General features: G+C 41.8%; 1 protein-coding gene across 5 annotated transcripts in view; it reads right to left on the bottom strand.

Annotated features, from left to right (window-relative positions):
• Nucleotides 1–239: 239 nt before the first annotated feature.
• Nucleotides 240–23,750, bottom strand: part of LOC112253926 (parathyroid hormone 2 receptor) — a 34,530-nt gene continuing 11,019 nt past the window's right edge. For 3 of the 5 annotated variants that reach the window (XM_042297060.1, XM_024426036.2, XM_024426035.2), the window contains 11 exons: nucleotides 23,605–23,715; nucleotides 22,493–22,614; nucleotides 22,088–22,185; nucleotides 19,295–19,478; nucleotides 9,510–9,663; nucleotides 9,171–9,231; nucleotides 8,544–8,610; nucleotides 7,314–7,408; nucleotides 5,118–5,262; nucleotides 2,263–2,304; nucleotides 240–1,246 (listed from right to left, as the gene is read on the bottom strand). In XM_042297060.1, coding sequence (XP_042152994.1) covers nucleotides 869–1,246; nucleotides 2,263–2,304; nucleotides 5,118–5,262; nucleotides 7,314–7,408; nucleotides 8,544–8,610; nucleotides 9,171–9,231; nucleotides 9,510–9,663; nucleotides 19,295–19,478; nucleotides 22,088–22,185; nucleotides 22,493–22,614; nucleotides 23,605–23,715 — 1,457 coding nt within the window. In that variant the 3' untranslated portion in view covers nucleotides 240–868. The remainder of the gene's footprint in view (nucleotides 1,247–2,262; nucleotides 2,305–5,117; nucleotides 5,263–7,313; nucleotides 7,409–8,543; nucleotides 8,611–9,170; nucleotides 9,232–9,509; nucleotides 9,664–19,294; nucleotides 19,479–22,087; nucleotides 22,186–22,492; nucleotides 22,615–23,604; nucleotides 23,716–23,750) is intronic. The other 2 variants (XM_024426037.2, XM_024426039.1) reach the window with 2 other exon arrangements.

Raw genomic sequence — 23,750 nt, forward strand, 5'->3', positions numbered from 1 at the left:
GGATATTCAGTGTCTGCTTTTTTTCTTCTACCAATAGGTGCCCTTCTTTGCGAGGCATTGGAAAACCTACCTGGTCTTTGTTGAATCTGTGCTTGAAATTCACTGCTCAACTGAGGGACTTTACAGATAATTGTATTTGTGGGGTACAGAAATGGGGTAGTCATGCAAATTATTATTTTACTCCTGAAGTTATTTAGGCTTGCCATGACAAAGGGGTTGAATACTTATTGACTCAAGAAATTTTAGCTTTATTTTTTATTATTTTGTAAAAATGTCTAAAAACATCATTCCACTGACATGTAGACATGTACAATTTCACTGTAGATCAGTGACAATCTAAAGTTAATCCATTGTAAATTCAGGTTGTAATACAACAAAATGTGGAAAAAGTCAAGGGGTGTGAATACTTTCTGAAGGAACTGTAATTGTCCTAATAATTACGAATGACACAGACACAAACTAGTCTGTAGCTGAAGCACTTCCAGTCCATATTTAGCCACAGACCTGTCTGATTGTCTAGCCACCACTCAAAGTGACAAATAACAGCCCATGAAAATAAGAACCAATGATCATATAGAAAAAAACAGGAAATCTTAAGCGCTATCTGGCGTAAGACAAGGATATGGTGATATATAGTAGCCGCAAAACATCAAAGATATCTGCCGGAGTCGTAAGGCTGCCAACTCCAAACCACATATTGCCTTGGCGATGCGGATTCGGGTCTTGAGTTCGGTCTCAGCCACTTTTAGTTTGTGGCCCTCATTCTTGTATCTCCTGCTCTACCTTCCTGCTGTCCTGTCATTCAAAAAAAATAAAACACAATTGTTGTCAGCTGTACATTCCCACTTTCCCCCTACTCTCTCTCTCTCTACAGTGTCTCATCCAAGTCCTCTCCTATGCTGGTGTTATTCACCACAGGTAAGGACTCTCGGAGGGAGATGTCGTCCACCCGCTTGGCTCTCTCGTCTGGCTCCTCTGGGATGGATGGGGGCAGGCTATCCACCTCAGAGTTGCTGAACACGTAGCCGGGCAAGGTGGTGTGGGTGCTGACGCTGTGCCTGGCTTGGCTGCTGCGGTACACGTGGCTGCAGAATAGGGAGGCGGTGCCCGAGATCACGGCCAGTGGCTGCGGCTGACTGGTAGAGGTCTGGTTGAGACCGTACCGGTAGTTGGCACATGCCGCCGGTCCCTTCCCGTCGAACACCTGGTTCCAGCGGGTCCAGGTCTTCTTGATCTCTGCCTGGACCTGAAGAGAACAAGAGGATTGTGTGGGTCAGGTTATAGTATAGTATCGGTCGTGGTATTGTGTGGGTCATGGTATGTATGGTAGCCTATAGTACGGGTCATGGTATGTATGGTAGCCTATAGTACGGGTCATGGAAGAAACTTAATTGGAGAGTTCGGACAACTTTTAGAACGGACGCAATGTTAGTGCCTTTATCCTGAAACCTTTATTGATGTAACAATACAAGAACGCCTCCGACCATTCTCAATGAAATTACTTGCTGCAAAGAAGAAAATTAAAATGTTGTTTTTACCGACTGGCATTCACAATGAAATTTGTTGACAACACAAAACAATAGAGACTTGAATACAAATTATTGCCAATGCCAAAGTTTCTATTGTTTTGTGGTGCCAACAAATTTTATATTCGCTTTCACTGGACTTTTTCAGAGGTTTTAAAAGCTATCAGAAATAAAACAGCCCAAACCTATCACTTAGCAACGAACATGGATGAGAGTAGGGGTGCTCTCAGAACATTAAGATCGAAATGAACAAACTCCCTAAATATTGTATATGGCTTCAGAGAGGACTAATAAATGAGGAAATTATAGACCTGGTTGTTCACCAGTTTGGGGGAAAATAGTACTTTATTTTACAGTAGCTAGTGTTTTTACAATGGTATTGACCAGCAAGTTATGAGGTAGTAACAAAGGGTATTTTCTGGTAGCCTATTTTCTTACAGTACTTCAAACCCTAAAAGGTGGGAATCACTGATGGGTGCAATGTGTGCGCACAGCGTACACTTGTGCAGAGTATGAGTGTTCTATTGTTCTAATAAATGACATCACTAAGTTCTAATAACATATCTCTCGCTCTCTCATCATGGTCAGTTCCTAGAACTTCCTATTATACTTATAAATGGGCAAGAGACTTAGGTTCAATTTGAGAGTCCAGCATGATAGATTCTCGAACGCGGAGAAGACCATAAAGTGGAGAAGACCTTAAACCTGCTGGCCGGGTCTGGTCAATAGTACTCACCTCTGCATTGCAGTAGCAGTAGATAATGGACACAAAGAATCCCTGCGAAAAGGTGAAAGCGAGTTAGGTTAGAGGCATGTGTTGAAAGGTCCAATTCCGTCTGACAGTATAAATGTGACCTTCTCTACGAATGAGAGGTGTCCATGACCTTTGGAGAATAATATCGACATGATGCGCTCAGGAAAGAGAGCACTTAGAGAAAAACAAATATATGATAGATGGGGTTTGTTTTTGCTGTATCTACTTTTCATCTTTTTATTATACACAACTCCATAAAAATAAAAAAAACATACCATGTTTCCCTGGATCTCTACAAATCAGACCTCAAAAGTAGTGTAATGAACAGATTGACACACATCCTAATTTATTCATAGCTGGATTGTCATGAGATGTGGTTTGATCTTGACAGACTACATTAGAGGTCTGAAAACATTGAGATAATTGAAAGTCTAATGTCCCTTTTAGCTATAATGCTTACATTTTCACATTTAAAATCATATCAATATTGCTTTCTAGTGCTGAGCGATTAACCAAAATGTATGTTATGAGTTTTTTACACAACTAATTGACCGACGTAATTTCAAATATTTGAATTCTATTTAGTTTTTTTCTGTGAGCTCAATTCGCATTTTCTCACTGTAGTTTCTCGAATAGAGATACATCAGATCAAGCCCATACAGTTGAAGTCAGAAGTTTATACACCTTAGCCAAATACATTTAAACTCAGTTTTTCACAATTCCTGACACTTAATCCAAGTAACAATTCCCTGTTTTAGGTCAGCTAGGATCACCACTTTATTTTAAGAATGTGAAATGTCAGAATAATAGTAGAGAGAATGATTAATTTCAGCTTTTATTTCTTTCATCACATTCCCAGTGGGTCAGAAGTTAACATACACTCAATTAGTATTTGGTAGCATTGCCTTTAAATTGTTTAACTTGGGTCAAACGTGTCGGGTAGCCTTCCACAAGCTTCCCACAATAAGCTGGGTGAATTTTGTCCCATTCCTCCTGACAGAGCTGGTGTGACTGAGTCAGGTTTGTAGGCCTCCTTGCTCGCACACGCTTTTTCAGTTCTGCCCACAAATTTTCTATAGGATTGAGATCAGAGCTTTGTGATGGCCACTCCAATACCTTGACTTTGTTGTCCTTAAGCCATTTTGCCACAACTTTGGAAGTATGCTTGGGGTCATTGTCCATTTGGAAGACCCATTTGCGACCAAGCTTGAACTTCCTGACTGATGTCTTGAGATGTTGCTTCAATGTATCCACATCATAATTTTCCTACCTCATGATGCCATCTATTTTGTGAAGTGCACCAGTCCCTCCTGCAGCAAAGTACCCCCACAACATGATGCTGCCACCCCCGTGCATCACGGTTGGGAAGGTGTTCTACGGCTTGCAAGCCTCCCCCTTTTTCCTCCAAACATAAAGATGGTCATTATGGCCAAACAGTTCTATTTTTGTTTCATCAGACCAGAGGACATTCCTCCAAAAAGAATGATCTTTGTCCCCATGTGCAGTTGCAAACCGTAGTCTGGCTTTTTAATGGCAGTTTTGGAGCAGTGGCTTCTTCCTTGCTGAGTAGCCTTTCAGGTTATGTCGATATAGAACTCGTTTTACTGTGGATATAGATACTTTTGTACCTGTTTCCTCCAGCATCTTCACAGGGTCCTTTGCTGTTGTTCTGGGATTGATTTGCACTTCACACCAAAGTACATTCATCTCTAGGAGACAGAACGCATCTCCTTCCTCAGCGGTATGACGACTGTTGTCCCATGGTGTTTATACTTGCGTACTATTGTTGGTACAGATGAATGTGGTACCTTCAGGCATTTGGAATTGCTCCCAAGGATGAACCAGACTTGTGGAGGTCTACAATTCTTTTTCTGAGATCTTGGCTGATTTCTTTTGATTTTCCCATGATGTCAAGGAAAGAGGCACTGACTCTGAAGGTAGTCCTTGAAATACATCCACAGGTACACCTCCAATTTACTCATGTGATGTTAATTAGCCTATCAGAAGCTTCTAAAGCCATGACATCATTTGTGAATTTTCCAAGCTATTTTAAGGCACAGTCAACTTAGTGTATGTAAACTTCTGACCCACTGGAATTGTGATAGTGAAATAATCTGTCTGTAAACAATTGTTGGAAAATGACTTGCGTCATGCACAAAGTAGATGTCCTAACCGACTTGCCAAAACTATAGTTTTGTTAACAAGAAATTTGTGGAGTGGTTGAAAAACAAGTTTTAATGACTCCAACCTAAGTGTTTGTAAACTTCCGACTTCAACTGTAGTAGTAGTGTACAACAGGCCAATATTCGACATTGTTTAGCGATTAAACTATAATTACCATAATCCAATGCACGCCTACTTGTCCGGAGACAAGAACGCATGATCAAGAGGGATGGATACTCTAAAATAGAGTATTTTGTCAGACAGCAGCTCTGACATGAGATGATGACTTGGAATGAAACAACAAAGTATTCAAATAAAATAACTGTAATATACCCAACAACAAATATTTTATTAAAGTAAAGTAATGTGAATAAATGATGGTTAATAAGTGATAAGTAATGGGCAGTCACTACCATTATGGGGCTTTTATTCATATTTTGTGTTAATGCATAGTGCATTTCATGTAAAAAATACATGTAAAAAAATATAATTGTTGAAAAAATGTGATTATTTTTTAATATTTGAACCGAAAATGAGCCGACCTCAAAAAGCACTAATCGCTCAGCACTATTGCTTTCTACAGTTCAAAAGCTATTAGCAATATGCAATATATGACAGATCAGTTACATGCAATACAAAACAGGATCCCCAACTGGGGTGAAATCGGCGAGCACCTGGAAAGAGTTGAAAAAGAGCTCACAGTACATTCGGACCTCCCCCTCCCATCCGACCCCTTTGATCGAGTGTGGCATGCCCACAAACACTATGTAGTGGACCCCGAACACTAGCACCAGCACTAGAGTGGACTTAGCCAGTTTCCTGTGAAAGGGACAGTAAACTGTATAATCCTCTATTGAAGTAATCCTTTGTGCAGCATCATACAACAGTCTATGTACGTATAACAACCCAACAATGTTATCTTAAAAACAGACCTGCAACATGATTAGAGATTATTGTCATACAATACATTAGGCCAGGGGTGGCTAAACCAATCTCTGGAGGGCAGAGTGTCTGCTGATATTTGTTATTTCCTTTAGATGCGTGTCCAATTAAGACCTATACAACTGGCTGAGGGGAGTTCCTACCTAATCAATAACCTTCATTGATCAATCAAGTACAAGGGAGAAGAGAGAACCCGCAGAAACTCTGACCTCCAGGAATTGAGTTTGACACCCCTGCAGTAGGCTATATGAGAAAGCACACTGTCTGTGATGTGTGCCTGGAAAAGTGCATTTGACATGTGTCTGGAAAAGTGCATGTGAGATGTGTCTGGTAAAGTATGTGATATGTGTCTGGAAAAGTGCATGTGAGATGTGTCTGGAAAAGTGCATTTGACATGTGTTTGGTGGTGATGGAGTTTGAGAGGGACAAGATGGAGAAGACCACATGCAGCTGCCATCGAGCTAAAATAATTGAATTTCTTGGCAGCCATCTTTATCTGACAGTCCCTTGCAGTGCTTGGCTTGGCTTGGAATATATGCTGGTACTCATTTTGGGTCCCGGGTACTGTTTACATTTAGCTACACGTTCCGCAATAAGTTTGAGGTAATATAAGAGGAACAGGAGCTCAAGCAATAGAACATTTGAGGTGCCGGTACTCCGCTCCGGTGAGCTCCGGCCCAAGTCAAGCACGGCTCCCTTGTGCACTTTCCACTCAACAGATTTGTGATACAAATGTCAATAGCCAAGGATGATTGCACATTACAATCTGCGACGTTAGTATCAATATCGAGCCAACGTTTGCATCTAAATCGTTTGAAGATGCTCAGTAGTTTAAAAAAAAAATGGAATAAATGACAGCTAGAGAAAGAAAGTTAGAGAGAGCAAAAGAAAAACAAAGTCAGCATCCCAAATGGCACCATATTCCCTATGTTGTACACTACTTTTGCCCAGAGCCTTATCAGTGTTAATCCGATCTACACCTGCGAGAATGGAGCGGCTCAAGAGACAACGTGGATCTGAAGTATTGTCTGTTGTTGTGCCTGTTTACTAATGACTGACAGGAGTGTTACCCCATCAGCCTTGGCACAGAGCTGCCAACCAACACATTACCACAGACATAAGTGGGAATTAAACAAAGACTCAGGCAGCCCTATAGGGATGGCTTCACAGCATGTCAAAATGTGTCTTGCACTTTAGATATGAGAAGAGCATGTACAAACACCGCAGCTGGGACAATGAGCTCTCAACCTCTGCAATGAACAGAGTAGTCAGGAAGTCCAGCACCATCAAGGACCCACTCACCCCAGCCATGCATGGACTGTTCACTCCAAAAAACAGTTACTGACTCAATGGTCTTAACCGCTAAGATATCTGATGCCCACAACTGGGTTTAATATGCTAAAGATTAGATTAGACCAGTGGGGGCTGCTGAGGGGAGGACGGCTCATAATAATGGCTGGAATGGATTCAATGGAATGGCATCAAACACCTGGTTTCCATGTGGTTGATACCATTCCATTGACTCATTCCAGCCATTACTATGAGCCGTCCTCCCCTCAGCAGCCTCCACTGGTTCAGACTGGTCATTGGCGTAAAAAAAAAATCAGCTTTTTGCCTGACCGCAATGCATTATGGGAGTCATGTTCAATTAATTTCAATTTCAGACACAGATTAACCTGCTCTAAATTCATAACCTGTATCCTAAGCCTGAGTAAATGACGTGAAAGCTTTGCAAACACAAACACATGGATCATGAATATAAAGGAAGAATGATTAAACTCATCAAAGGCACATTTAGAATAAGCTATTTCTATAAAATGGCAAATTTAATCAAAAGCGGTATTTATAGTTTCTAATGTTTTCCCCCACAAAATCACATAAATAAGATTGACTAAAGCAACAAGGCACTAATGAGACACCAACCCTACCTGCATTGCTTCCGAGTGTCATATCTCCCAGCATTCGTCTCTCTGATTTTTGTGGCCAGCACTCGCACAATATTCACAAACAAAATAAAGTTGAGCTGAAAAACAACAACAAAAAAAAAGCACACATGGATAGAAAAACAAATTGTGCGGTGCCTGTGGCCTAGCTCCCGGCTTAGACACATATTCGTCTCCCCACCGGATACCGGGTTTCAATCCCCACTCCAACCCTTTAATCTGTTAATCCCACCTGACTGTCTCCCCCTCTGTCATGTTGGTCTCAATAAAGAAAAAGAAAAAAAACAAGATTCTGGGCATCGATACACAGCATATCTAATGAACTCCCTCACCGTTATCTCTCATCATGACATTTCTACCATGATATCATTGAACTTGTACCATCAAAGGTTTGGATGAGATTACATTTTAATCGAAAGAAGAGACAGTAGCCTGTAGTCTACTTTGATTTCATTAGGAGAACCTAAGTCCCTGGTCCACCTCATGTGGCAGGATAAGAGCAATAGTATTGAAAGAGATGCAAATGTTTGTATCTCTGCTGAGACTGAGTCAGTGGTGTCAGTTTGAGAGTGTTGGTGGCTGACTAAGAGCAGAGAGGGGAAGGTATACACTAGGCTTATGTACTCAGGTAGGGGACAGGTATACTGTACACTAGGGAGTCACTAGGCCACTAGGGAGCTGGGACAGGTATACACCAGGGAGCAAGGTGTCACTCCACTCTTCCAAGGGGCAGAGAGAAAGCTTCTGGCCCGGAGAAAAGCAGATGAAATCCTCTCTTCGGATTTGAGCTCTTCAAGAGTATTATACACAACAAGAGTTACAGTTAGTAAATAGCTTTTGCATGACAAAAAGCCCCCAGGACCACCATTTCTTTTTTGTATGTCAGTAGTTTTTGGTATCAGGTTTCAACTTCTCTTATCTGTCTTGATTTAATTTCTTTACTTTGTCTCCCGAAATAAGGACTTCACCCAGACTCCAGGTGTGAAGCTGTGCAGAGCAAACTAAGCTATAAGCTTGACCAAAGTTACTAAAAACTTGAACATGAATCCAGCTGTATAGAGAATAAAACACTTTTAATAAAAAATCAAGATAAGAGTCAGCAATGTAACCTTCTAGTAATGGATGCAAACTACCGGATTCTCGCCTCAATGGCTATGATTGATGAATTGGGGAGAGGCATTATGTTTTTTTTTTACTGCAAATGAAGTCACTTACACCAATGGCTGTAAGGATGGGAACTTGATAGATCCATTTAATGTTACCCGCACTTAACTCCCAGCATCTGTTATGAGAGAAAGAGAGAGAGCGAGAAAGAGAACGAGAAAGCGAGAATAAGGAGAGAAAGAGAAAGACAGAGTACATTTGTACTGCAGGAGTTACTTACTGCTCTCAAAACAGTATGTCGTCGTGCAACGAAAGTGTAGTCTCTCTTGCCAGTCTCAGGGCGCTCCGCACACACAATGGCTGTAATGGTGTCATGTCAAAGGTGTGCAGCTGCAACATTAAGGCAAGTAGGCCACTGACTGTGAATGAGAATAAGAGTACTGAGGTGGCAAGTAGCCTGGTGGCTAGAGCGTTGGGCCAGTAACCGAAAGGTTGCTGGATCGAATCCCTGAGCTGAAGGTAAATGAGGTAAAAATCTGTTGTTCTGCCCCTGAACAAAAACACCTTGGGAGATCCTATTTCCAAACCAGATGATTGTGGGGAGCCTAGACAGCTGATGCACAAAGTTCCTCAACAGGCACGCATGCTACGCTGGGCTCCTCTACTTAAATTGTGTTGCTGGAGGTGTCTGTGGAATATGGTAGGTGAAGGAGGAAGTTGAGCGTCACTCTCACCCACCGTGCGTCTGCCAGCGTTGCCCGGACAACAGCCCAGGCGGCGACGAAGAGAGCAGGGACACCTGAAATTAGAGAGGACAATGATTGCTTACTGCCATCTCAAGATCTTACAAGATTCAGTACGCTGAAGAAATGAAATTGATACTGGCAAGAGCAGTGGGATTCTTTTTCTTCTTTTAAGATACAAAACTATTCCCACGCACCTGCAACAAGCAAACTCATATGTCTGAGTGCTTTTCCTATTTTGAATAACAGCTATAGTAACATGTGGCTGTCAACAACATGAGCGCTGTTGTGATTTGGTGACTGCATGCACTTCTAAGACGGCAGAGCAGCTCACCCCATCCAATCAGGGTAAAGCCCCACAGGTATTTGGTGTCCGAGTAGAAGGCCATGAAAATGAGGCTGTGGAGGTACAGCCCTTCTACTAGGATCCAGTAGTAATTGGTTGCCAGGAAGTAAATGAAGAGCAACACAGTGATCTTGCATCCAACCTGGTAAAAACAACAGCTTGTTAAAAACATCCTGTAGTGCAGAGCCGTGTTCCAGTGGTAACACTTTCAGGTCCATACACATACCAGCAACCAGGGTTCAATCCCTGCATGCTCCCTTCTCACTATGTCTCCTCCTCGTCACTTATCTCCTACTCTAATCTATCTATCAATAAAGCACAAATGAAAGGATGTGATTGTTAGCCTAGCCCCACAAGATGAACCCCACAGAATGCTTTGTGACCGCGAAACATATCCCGACTGATTGAATTATTAGTCGTAGCATGGATATCAGATGTGTTGGTGCCTACATTTTTAGCTGCAAACAGTTGTTTTTTCATCTATGCACAAAAAGCCACATCTGTATTTTTGTCATGATTTACCTGCTGAGTGAATAATATTTTTCTAGTAATACAAACTAAATAGTTAACTAAATTCTAGGTTTTTCTAGTAATAAAAATTAAGTTCTGGGAAAAGAAAAACCATTTGAATGGTATTCTCTTTCCCTGATGTTGGTCTGTCTTGATGGAGATATTTGTATAGAGGAAATTGCCGCCTGCCTGGGGATATCCTGACATACAGGAAAAGAGCAACCGAGGTCTTCACGTACATGACATTCTCAACCGTTGATCCTCTTTTCACAGTCATTTCCCACTGCGGCTAAGCTTAGACTCACAGTATGAGAAACAGCACGAAGAGACTGTTGATAAAGTTCAGTTCAAGCTGAGGATTATGAGGACGACACAGAAAATGACTGATGCAGTGTTGTTTTCCATTGAAGTCATATGACGTTGCCACCGCAAGGTCATCAACATTATCAAAGACGGTGGTTAGGTGTAACAGTGTGGCGCAGCGGTAGTGCTGCAATCGACCATGCACGGATAGGAGTGACATGGGTTTGAATCCCCGCCCCAGCCACCTTCTCCCCTCCACAAACTATACAGTATACAGTGCCTTGCGAAAGTATTCGGCCCCCTTGAACTTTGCGACCTTTTGCCACATTTCAGGCTTCAAACATAAAGATATAAAACTGTATTTTTTTGTGAAGAATCAACAACAAGTGGGACACAATCATGAAGTGGAACGACATTTATTGGATATTTCAAACTTTTTTAACAAATCAAAAACTGAAAAATTGGGCGTGTAAAATTATTCAGCCCCCTTAAGTTAATACTTTGTAGCGCCACCTTTTGCTGCGATTACAGCTGTAAGTCGCTTGGGGTATGTCTCTATCAGTTTTGCACATCGAGAGACTGACATTTTTTCCCATTCCTCCTTGCAAAACAGCTCGAGCTCAGTGAGGTTGAATGGAGAGCATTTGTGAACAGCAGTTTTCAGTTCTTTACACAGATTCTCGATTGGATTCAGGTCTGGACTTTGACTTGGCCATTCTAACACCTGGATATGTTAATTTTTGAACCATTCCATTGTAGATTTTGCTTTATGTTTTGGATCATTGTCTTGTTGGAAGGCAAATCTCCGTCCCAGTCTCAGGTCTTTTGCAGACTCCATCAGGTTTTCTTCCAGAATGGTCCTGTATTTGGCTCCATCCATCTTCCCATCAATTTTAACCATCTTCCCTGTCCCTGCTGAAGAAAAGCAGGCCCAAACCATGATGCTGCCACCACAATGTTTGACAGTGGGGATGGTGTGTTCAGGGTGATGAGCTGTGTTGCTTTTACGCCAAACATAACGTTTTGCATTGTTGCCAATAAGTTCAATTTTGGTTTCATCTGACCAGAGCACCTTCTTCCACATGTTTGGTGTGCCTCCCAGGTGGCTTGTGGCAAACTTTAAACAACACTTTTTATGGATATCTTTAAGAAATGGCTTTCTTCTTGCCACTCTTCCATAAAGGCCCGATTTGTGCAATATACGACTGATTGTTGTCCTATGGACAGAGTCTCCCACCTCAGCTGTAGATCTCTGCAGTTCATCCAGAGTGATCATGGGCCTCTTGGCTGCATCTCTGATCAGTCTTCTCCTTGTATGAGCTGAAAGTTTAGAGGGACGGCCAGGTCTTGGTAGATTTGCAGTGGTCTGATACTCCTTCCATTTCAATATTATCGCTTGCACAGTGCTCCTTGGGATGTTTAAAGCTTGGGAAATCTTTTTGTATCCAAATCCGGCTTTAAACTTCTTCACAACAGTATCTCGGACCTGCCTGGTGTGTTCCTTGTTCTTCATGATGCTCTCTGCGCTTTTAACAGACCTCTGAGACTATCACAGTGCAGGTGCATTTATACGGAGACTTGATTACACACAGGTGGATTGTATTTATCATCATTAGTCATTTAGGTCAACATTGGATCATTCAGAGATCCTCACTGAACTTCTGGAGAGAGTTTGCTGCACTGAAAGTAAAGGGGCTGAATAATTTTGCACGCCCAATTTTTCAGTTTTTGCTTTGTTAAAAAAGTTTGAAATATCCAATAAATGTCGTTCCACTTCATGATTGTGTCCCACTTATTGTTGATTCTTCACAAAAAAATACAGTTTTATATCTTTATGTTTGAAGCCTGAAATGTGGCAAAAGGTCGCAAAGTTCAAGGGGGCCGAATACTTTTGCAAGGCACTGTAATCTACATTCTGAACTGTCTAAATAAAAAAATCAGGGAAAAAGTCTCTGGGCCTGTCTGAATACCCCTACCTGCATTATAAATAGTACTCTGATTGGGTATGTAAAAACAGAAAGATTTGTAGTATGTGACATTTCTAAAATGTATGCTGTAAAAGCCAGGATGTCATATATTTAGTATACATTCCCTACACACTGAAGAGAATCGTCTTCCCAGACTCACGTGCTTGACGACAGCTAATAATCAGAGTACCAAAATGAACGAATGGCGGGAAACAACACAACTGACTATCGCCTTGTAGCAGTCACTTCTGCCATTATGAAGTTCAGTCTAGTGAAGGAACACATATCACCTCCACATTACCCGACACCCTAGACCCACTGCAATTTGCATACTGCCCAATAGATCCCAATACCTACGTAAGAATGCTGTTCATTGACTACAGCTCAGCCTTCAACAACATAGTACCCTCTAAGCTCATCATTAAGATTGGGGCCCTGGGTCTGAACCCTGTGCAACTGGGTCCTGGACTTCCTAACGGTAGGCAACAATACCTCCACTACGCTGATCATCATCACAGGGGTTCCACGAGGGTGCTTGCTCATACCCCTCCTGTACTCCCTGTTCACCCATGACTGCGTGGCTGTGCACATCTCCAACTGTGCACTGATTACCAACAATGACGAGACAGTCTACAGGGAGGAGGTGAGGGCCCTGGCGGAGTGGTGCCTAGAAAATAACCTCTCCATCAACGTCAACAAAAAGAAGGAGCTGATCGTGGACTTCAGGAGACAGCAGAGGGAGCCCGCCCCCATCCACATCGACAGTGCTGCAGTGGAGAAGGTGAAAAGTTCCTCGCTGTACACATCACTGACAATTTGAAATGGTCCTCCCACAGAGACAGACAGTTCTTCAGGAGGCTGGAGAAATTTGGCTTAGCCCCTAAGACCCTCACAAACTTTTACAGATGCGCCACTGAGAGCATCCAGTTGGGCTGTATCACCGCCTAGTACGGCAACTGCACCGTCCACAACTGCAGGGCTTTCCGGAAGGATGCTACAGTCTGCCCAGCGCATCACCGGGAGCACACTGCCTGCCCTCCAAGACATCTACAGCACCCGGTGTCACAGGAAGGCCAAGAAGATCATCAAGGACCTCAGCCACCCGAGCCACAGCCTGTTCACCCTGCTACCATCCAGAAGGTGAGGTCAGTACAGGTGCATCCAAGCTGGGACCGAGACTGAAAAACAGCTTCTATCTCAAGGCTATAGGACTGTTAAATAGTCACCACTAGCCGGCCTCCGCCCAGTAACCTTCCCTGAACTTTAGTCACTGTCACTAACCGGCTACCACCCGGTTACTCAACCCTGCACCTAGGAGGCTGATGCCCTATGTACAGTACATAGAAATTGAACACTGGTCACTTGAATAATGTTGACATACTGTTTTACCCACTTCATATGTATATACTGTACTCTAGTCAAGGCCCATCCAACTTAACTATTGCTATACAAATACTATTCTATCTACATACTTTCCATAATGTCTATACATGTCATCATATACATATATACACACACTGAACAAAAATATAAATGCAACATGCAATAATGTTACTGAGTTACAGTTCATATAAGGAAATCATCAACGGAAATAACTTCATTAGGCTCTAATCTATGGATTTCACATGACTGGTAAATCAGATATGCATCTATTGGTCACAGATACCGTAAACAAAAAAGTAGGGGCGTTGATCTGAAATTAATCAGTATCTGGAGTGAACACCATTTGCTTCATGCAGTGCGACACATCTACTTCGCATAGTTGATCAGGCTGTTGATTGTGGCCTGTGGAATGTTCTCCCATTCCTCTTCAATGGCTGTGCGAAGGAGAACTAAAAGACGCTGTCGTACACATCGATCCTGAGCATCCCAAACATGCTCAATGGGTGACATGTCTGGTGAGTATGCAGGCCATGGAAGAACTGGGTCATTTTCAGCTTTCAGGAATGATGTACAGATCCTTGCGACATGGGGGCGTGCATTACCATGCTAAAACATGAGGAAATACCGGCGGATGAATGGCACGACAATGGGCCTCAGTAAGATATAGTATTGTCACTATATCTTTGCACATTAAAATTGCCATCGATAAAATGCAATTGTGTTCATTATCTGTAGCTTATGCTTGCCCATACCGTAACCCCACCACTACCATGGAGAACATCAGCAAACCGTTCACCCACCCAAAGCCATACACGCTGTCTGCCATCTGCCCGGTACAGTTAAAACAGGGATTCATCCGTGAAGAGCACACTTCTCCAGCGTGCCAGTGTCCATCGAAGGTGAGCATTTACCCACTGAAGTTGGTTACGGTGCCAAACTGCAGTAAGGTCAAGACCTTGGTGAGGATGACGAGCACAGAGATGAGCTTCCCCGAGATGGTTTCTGACAGTTTGTGTAGAAATTCTTCAGTTGTGCAAACCCACAGTTTCATCAGCTGTCTGGGTGGCTAGTCTCAGGCTATCCCACAGGTGAAGAAACCTGATGTAGAGGTCTTGGGCTGGCGTGGTCTGCGGTTGTTAGGCTGGTTGGACATACTGCCAAAATCTCAAAAATGATGTTGGAGGTGGCATATGGTAGAGAAATTAACATTGAATTATCTGGCAACAGCTCTGGTGGACACTCCTGCAGTCAGCATGCCAATTGCACACTCCCTTAAAACTTGAGACATCTGTGGCATTGTGTTGTGTGACAAAACTGCACATTCTAGAGTGGCCTTTTATGTCCCCAGCACAAAGTGCCCCTGTGTAATGATCATGCTATTTAATCAGCTTCTTGATATGCCACAGGTGGATGGATTATCTTGGCAAAGGAGAAATGCTCACTAACAGAGATGTAAACAAATTTGTGCACAACATTTGAGAGAAATAAGCTTTTTGTCTATATGGAAAACTTCTGAGATCTTTAATTCAGCTCATGAAACATGGGACCAACACTTTACATGTTGCGTTTATATTTATGTTCAGTGTATATATATATATAACACACACACTGCCTTCGGAAAGTATTCAGACCCCTTGACTTTTTCCACATTTTGTTAGGTTACACCCTTATTCTAAAATTGATTAAAAAAATAATAAATTCTAAACACAATACCTCATAAATCGGAACGCAAAAACAAGTTTAGAAATGTTTACAATTTTATAAAACATAAAAAACTGAAATATCAAATTCACATACACTACCGTTCAAAGTTTGGGGTCACTTAGAAAAGTCCTTGTTTTTGAAAGAAAAGCACATTTTTTGTCCTTTAAAATAACATCTAATTGATCCAACATACAGTGTAGACATTGTTAATGTTGTAAATGACTATTGTAGCTGGAAACGGTTGATCTTTTATGGAATATCTACATAAGCGTACAGAGGCCCATTTTCAGCAACCATTGTAACAATACAGAGGCGGATGCAAGATGCAAGCAACGATGGTTTAATGAATACAGTTTACAGCAGCAACAGGACAGACAGACTGTACTCAGACGGAATCCGACCCAGGGACTAGGGCGCATCTTCCTATGATAGCGTGCTGAGAAATCCAGGGGAGTGTGTCCGGATGGGTAGGAGGAAGCACAGCAGATAATCCACACAAGGGCGGTGAGAGATGAGCACAGACACACGACACAACCTCAGAGAAGTAACAACGATCTGACAACAAGAAACACTGGTTACAGAACATATAAAGGGAAGATAAGTGATTCCAGCTGGCACAGACAATCAGGCCGAGATTGAACCACGCCCAACAAACACGGGGGGAAAGAAAGAAAGAAAGAAAGAAAGAAAGAAAGAAAGAAAGAAAGTGGAAAACCGAAACCATCACTCCTGTGTTCCAAACATTGTGTTAAAGTGTATCATTTGAAAAGGCTAATTGATAATTAGAAAACCCTTTTGAAATGTTAGCACAGCAGAAAACTGTTGTGCTGATTTAGAAAGCAATAAAACTGGCCTTCTTTAAAGTTCAATATCTGAATCAGAAAGAAAGGCTCAAAGAAAACAAAGAAAAACTTGAATTCTTGTTCAGAGAAATGAAATCCCATGAAAATTGCCAAGAAACTGAAGATCTCGAAGCCCTGTGTACTACTCCCTTCACAGAACAGCGCAAACTGGCTCTAACCAGAATAGAAAGAAGAAACTGAGCAAAAGGACAAGAATTTGTGTCTAGTTTGAAAACAGATGCCTCAAGAAAGAAAAATAGTAGAAAGAAGTGGCACAGTGGTCTAAGGTGTGCAACTAGAGATTCTGGGTTCGAGCCCAGGCTCAGAAAGGAGACCCATGGGCGGCGCAAAGAAAGAGGGATGTCCTTGTCCCAACTAGAAAGGCTGTGCAGGTGCAGTGCATGCTGACAGAGGTGTAGGTGTTTCCTCCGACATATTGAAGTGGGCATTGTGTCAAGAAGCAGTGCGGCTTGGTTGGGTTTCGGAGGAGACCTTCGCCTCTCCCGAGGGAGTTGCAGCGATGAGACAAGACTGTAACCACCAATTGGATACCACGAAATTGGAGTAAAATAAAAATGAAAATAATAATAATAGTACCTGCAAAACACCAGTCTCAAATGTCAACAGTGAAGAGGCTGCTGATCTTCTAGGCAGAGTTGCAAAGAAAAAGCCATTTCTCAGACTGGCCAATAAAAATAAAATATTAATTAAGATGGTCAAAAGAACACAGACACTGGGCAGAGGAAGGTTGGAAAAAAGCTATGGAGAGACGAATCTAAGTTTGAGGTGTTCAGATCACAAAGAAGAACATTCGTGAGACGCAGAAAACATGAAGATGCTCGAGGAGTGCTTGACGCCACCTGTCAAGCATGGTGAAGGCAATGTGATGGTCTGGGGGTGCTTTGGTGGTGGTGAAGTGGGAGATTTGTACAGGGTAAAAGGGATCTTGAAGAAGGAAGGCTATTCCTCCATTTTTCAACGCCATGCCCATTCCCTGTGGACGGCACTTAATTGGACAATTTCCTCCTACAACAGAACAATGACCCAAAGCACAGCTCCAAACTATGCAATAACTATTTAGGGAAGAAGCAGTCAGCTGGTATTCTGTCTATAATTGAGTGGCCAGCACAGTCACCGGATCTCAACCCTATTGAGCTGTTGTCGGAGCAACTTGACCGTATGGTACGTAAGAAGTGCCCATCAAGCCAATCCAATTTATGGGAGGTGCTTCAGGAAGCATGGGGTAAAATCTCTTCAGATTATCTCAATAAATTGACAACTAGAATGTCAAAGGTCTGCAAGGCTGTAATTGCTGCAAATGGAGGATTCTTTGGTGAAAGCAAAGTTTGAAGGACACAATTATTAATTCAATTAAAGTGACCCCAAACTTTAAAATGGTAGTGTAAGTATTCAGACCCTTTACTCAGTACTTTGTTGAAACAATTACAGCCTCGAGTCACACCTGTATTTGGGGAGTTTCTCCCATTCTTTTCTGCAGATCCTCTCAAACTTTGTCAGGCTGGATGGGGAGAATTGCTGCACAGTTATTTTCAGGTCTCTCCAGAGGTGTTCGATCGGGTTCAAGTCCCGGCTCTGGCTGGACCACAAGGACATTCAGAGACTTGTCCCGAAACAACTCTTGTGTTGTCTTGGCTGTGTGCTTAGGGTCATTGACCTGTTGGAAGGTGAACCTTCTGAAGGTGAACCTGGAGCAGGTTTTCATCAAGAATCTGTCTGTACTTTGCTCCGTTCATCTTTGCCTCGATCCTGACTACTCTCCCTGTCCCTACTGCTGAAAAACTCTTCCACAGCATGATGCTGCCACCACCATGGTTCACCATAGGGATGGTGCCAGGTTTCCTCCAGACTTTGATGCATGGCATTCAGGCCCAAGAGTTCAATCTTGGTTTTGTCAGACCAGAGAATCTTGTTTCTCATGGTTTAAGAGTCTTTAGGTGCCATTTGGCAAACTCCAAGCGGGCTGTCATGTACATTTTACTCAGGAGTGGCTTCCATCTGACCACTCTACAATAAAGGCTTGATTGGTGGAGTGCTGCAGAGATGGTTGTCCTTCTGGAAGGTTCTCCCATCTCCACAGAGGAACTCTAGAGCACTGTCAGAGTAACCATCGGGTTCTTGGTCACCTCCCTGACCCTTCTCAAATCAAATCAAATATATATTTCTCCCTTGATTGCTAAGTTTGGCCAGGCGGCCTGGTGGTTCCAAACTTCTTCCATTTAAGAATGATGGAGGCCACTGTGATCTTGTGGACCTTCAACGCTGCAGACTTCTTTTGGTACCCTTCCCCAGATCTGTGCCATGACACAATCCTGTCTTGGAGTTCTACGGACAATTCCTTGGTTTCTTGCTCTGATATGCACTGTCAACTGTGGGACCTTATATAGACAGGTGTATGCCTTTCCAAATCATGTCCAGCCATTTGAATCTACCACAGGGGGACTCCAATCAAGTTGTAGAAACATCTTAAGGATGATCAATGGATGCACCTGAGCTCAATTTCAAGTCTCATATCAAAAGGGTCTGAATACTTATGTAAATGTGATATTTCAGTTTTTAATTTTGTATAAAAATTTGCGAAAATGTATATTATGTGTGCAGATTGCTGATGCATTTAAAAATATATATTTTAGAATAAGGCTGTAACATAACCATATGTGGAAATGGTCAAGGTGTATGAATACCTGCCAAAGGCACTGTATATTTATACTCTGGACTCATTGATCATCCTAATATTTCTATATTTCTTAATTCCATTCTTTTACTTTTAAATGTGTGTGTATTGTTGTGTATTGTTAGATATTACTACACTATTGGAGCTAGGAACACAAGCATTTCGCTACACCCACAATAACATCTGGCTAAATACGTGTATGCGATCAATAACATTTTATGTGATTTAGATTTTCGATGTCCTGAAATCGATGTGTTTTTATCGATCCCCCCTATGTTGTGCTGCTGACACATGAGAGCAAGCTTTTAAGTGCATTTCATACAACAAACAAACTGACCTTGCAGTTGAAGGGAAGAACATTACTGTACTCACAAACTGGGATTTGTCAAGAGGCTTAGCAGAGATGGTCTTGTAGTTGTCCATGAGCGCTGTGTCAAATTCCTGCAGACCTCCGTTGGTGTGGACCACCTTGTCTTTGACAAAGATGCTGACGGCACGCAGCATAAAGGACATGAACATGTGCATGTGGATGTAGTTCCTAGTGCAGTGGAGGCGTCTGCATGGCAGGCAGACAGAGGTAAAACACTTAAGGCTCAACAATCAATATATTCAATCAATGAAATACATTTTTATAAAACCCCTTTACATCAGTAGTTGTCACAAAGTGCTTTACCCAGCCTAAACCCCAAAAGAGCAAGCAAGGCAGTAGCAAAAGGACAGTGGCTAAGAAGAACTACCTAGAAGGAAGAAACCTAGGTCGAAACCGAGAAATTCTAGGCATCTACATTTTTGTTTTTGGCATTTAAACCTAGTTTATTGTGTTGAGAGGAATTTGGAAATGTACTTTTAATACATATACATTATGAAGCCAAACTGCATTGAGTAACCTGAATTGAATAAAATAACCTGAATTGAGTAAAATACACTAAATTCCACAGTTTTTAAAATCAAAATGGTTCCCCACAATCAGTTTCCTCAGACCATTTGAGTTAGGTTTACAGTGTATTGTGTTTTTGTGTTTATTAATGTAAACTTTATTTAACTAGTTAAGAACAAATTCTTATTTACAATGACGGCCTACACTGGCCAAACCCGGACAACGCTGGGCCAATTGTGCACTGCCCTATGGGACTCCCAACACAGCCGGTTGTGATACAGCCTAGATTCAAACCAGGGTGTCTGTAGTGACGCCTCTAGCACTGAAATGCAGTGCCTTAGACCGCTGAGCCACTCGGGAAATACTGAGGGAAGATGCTTGAGAGTAATACTTCCTTTTCTAATTGCATTCATGATATTTGCCAGGTCGCAATTGTAAATGAGAACTTGTTCTCAACTTGCCTACCTGGTTAAATAAAATAAATAAATAAATATTGACAACTCATAATGAAAAGCACTGATATGTTGGATTCACGTCTCCAACTCAACCAAGAATCAAAGTTAAAGAATAGGCCAAAATTTAGTCTAATAAAAGTTTAGTTTGATTTAGTCCTATTCTTTAACTTGTACAAAACGTGTTTTCCTCTGTTATTCGGGAATTATGGCAGTCCTATTCTTTAACTTTGATTCCTGGTTGAGTTGGAGACATGAATCCAACAAATCAATATTTAATATGTAGACAAACTGGAATTAAGGCCAGACTAAGTCAGTGGCACAAAAGATACATCTCATTAAATGTTGATATGTGGTTGTGTTGACATCCAAACACAATTCAGTTTTGCAATACAGTAAATAGCTTTTTGACAAGTTAAAAAATTATATGTTGGATTCACATCTCCAACTAACCCCCCCCCAAAAAATTAAGAATAGGATTAAGCCAGTGGCTCAGATGAAACTATCCAAGAATTAGATATCCTTTAAAATGATGACATTTGGCTGAGTTGTCAACCAAACACAATTCAATAATAATTTTGTAATACAGCAAACAGCCTAAAGTTAAGGCTCTTACAAACTAATGTAACAGTGTTAATTCAACCTTAAAATGAGTCACACATCCATGACCAAATGATGAGGTTAGCCTACTGTAACTATAAATGTCTTCTTATGTAATCAAAGAAAGTGTGCATGTTCAAGATAGCATACAAAGGTCGCAGGTCTGTGCAGATCTTTACAATTTCTATAATAACCTGTGGAGAATATTGAACAGCATTGATCACTTGCACTATGTACTTTTAATGTAATCTCATATGTAATCCAGGTCATTTGGTTGTGCTATTTGATTCATTTTATTTTGTTTATTTTTATTTCACCAGGTAGGCCAGTTGAGAACAAGTTCTCATTTACAACTGCGACCTGGCCAAGATAAATAAAGCAAAGCAGTGCGACAAAAACAACAACAGAGTTACACATAAACAAACGTAAAGTCAATAACACAATAGAAAAATCTATGTACAGTGTGTGCAAATGTAGAAGATTAGGGAGGTAAGGCAATAAATAGGCCATAGAGGCGAAATAATTACAATTTAGCATTAACACTGGAGTGAGAGATGTGCAGATGATGATGTGTAAGTAGAGATACTGGGGTGCAAAAGAGCAAGAAAATAAATAACAATATGGGGATGAGGTAGTTGGGTGTGCTATTTACAGATTGGCTGTGTGCAGGTACAGTAAGCTGCTCTGACACCTGATGCTTAAAGTTAGAGAGAGAGACACGTCTCCAGCTTCAGTGATTTTTGCAATTTGTTCCATGAAGCACAGTAATAACACATTAAGTTGTTGTATAAATATAAAATATGACATTGTATTCCCAATTGAATTTCGTTGTGCTTTTAAATGGTTGAAAGTTGCCATATATCCACATTGAAATGGCATGCTGTACCCAGTTGGTCTTCAGGTAATGCATTTTTTTTCATCTTGGAGATGGCATTTCCCAGAGAATTTGGAGACGAGTCAAGATGATTGGGCAGGATATTTATCTTTACTTGTTTGCTGTTTTTGGAAAATGGTGATGAACAGATGAGGCCTACTGCTATATGACCTCAGCGGCATTTACACAGGTGGATAGAGCACCAAAAACTTGTCATTGAAGAGAACACTGATACTAGGGAACATGTCTGTTCTGCAATGGTCTATGGCTGAAAGGAAATGACTGGTATAAGAATAAAAAATAAAAACAATTTGTAAACTTCTGGAGAAAGGACCAATTGTTGGGACACAAGGCTGTCTTACCTGAAGTAGCCTATGATGACAATGGCCCCTAGAAGAGAGATGAAGGACAGTGCATATCCAATGGTGTACATGACGTACAGCCGGTCAAAGAAGTCCTGCTAGAGACAAATGGATATCTTACAAAACAAAATCAAATCCAATTTCATTTGCCACATACACATGGTTAGCAGATGCTAATGTGAGTGTAGCGAAATGCTTGTGCATCTAACAAGCTACACTGTTTACACCGGCAAACAGTTAGGCGTCTAGCATAGAAGCTTAAAACCTACCATTTTCCCAACGCCCCAGTGTAGCTACGCTGTTAGCGTGAGTCAGAGCAACTCAATTATTGTCATGAGTCAAGTCTGCAACCACAACCATGTTAATTGGCATTTTTGGCGTGACTGAAGTGGTGATTGGGATTACCTTTTCCTCCTCTTGACCAGGTAAAAGGAATCTCAAGCAGTCAGAATAATTGGACCACGTTCGGTTCAACCCCTCCACAGAAACCCAGGAACCGTTGACGTCACACTTCCTGTATGCATGACCTGGACACACACGGTCTGGTCATTTACATTGCAACATACAGGTAACCGCCAAAACAAAGGAAACACCAACTTAAAGCATCGTAATAGGGTGTTGGGCCACCACGAGCCAGAACAGCTTCAAAGCAAACTTGGAATGGATTCTACAAGTGTCTGGAACTCTAATGGAGGGACACGACACCATTCTTCAAAAATAAATTCTATAATTTGTTGTTTTGTTTGTGGTGGAAAACGCTGCCTCAAGGCGCCGCTCCAGAATCTCCCATAAGTGTTCAATTGGAATGAGATCTCGTGACTGAGACGGCCATGGGATATGGTTTACGTCATTTTCATGCTCATCAAACAATTCCATACGTTAAATCCATTACATATACATTGCTTGGGATGCTGGCCCATGTTGACTCAACTGTTTTCCACAGTTGTATCAAGTTGGCTGGATGTCCTTTGAGTGGTGGACTATTTTTGACACACACGGGAAACTGTTGAGCGTAAATAACCCAGCAGCGTTGCAGTTCTTGACACAAACCGGTGCGCATGGCACCAAGTACCATACCCCGTTCAAAGGCACTTACAATTTTTGGCTTGCCCGTTCACCCTCTGAATGGCACACATACACAATCCAGGTCTCAATTGTCTCAAGGCTTAAAAATCCTTCTTTAACCGGTCTCCTGCCCTTCATCTACACTGACTGAAGTGGATTTAACAAGTTACATCAATAAGGGATCATAGCTTTCCCCCGGATTCACCTGATCATGGAAAGAGCAGGTGTTCCTAATGCTTTGTATACTCAGTGTATATTCTTCAAGAATCAATGGGTGTCTACCATTAATGTCCAAAAATTGATATAGCAACTAAATATTCTAGCTTTAAGGTAAAGTGTAAACAAAAACTTCTTTCAACAAAAAAAAGGCAAACTTTTGCACCTAGCGCAAACGCTTAGTAAATCTGTCTCCATGAGTATAGCAAGTGTGTTGCCTATCTATACCCCAATACCTTGATGGTTGAAGTCGTAGATGTAGCTGGGGCAGGGGACCTTGGTTAGCGCTCCAGGGGATCCCTGGGGCCAACAGATAAGACCATCCCAGCCAGGGGGACAAAGATCATCTGGACACGTAGTGGGAAAAGGGAGTAAGGTAATG

This window comes from Oncorhynchus tshawytscha, linkage group LG14 (assembly GCF_018296145.1).
Source record: "Oncorhynchus tshawytscha isolate Ot180627B linkage group LG14, Otsh_v2.0, whole genome shotgun sequence".
Taxonomy (NCBI): domain Eukaryota; kingdom Metazoa; phylum Chordata; class Actinopteri; order Salmoniformes; family Salmonidae; genus Oncorhynchus; species Oncorhynchus tshawytscha.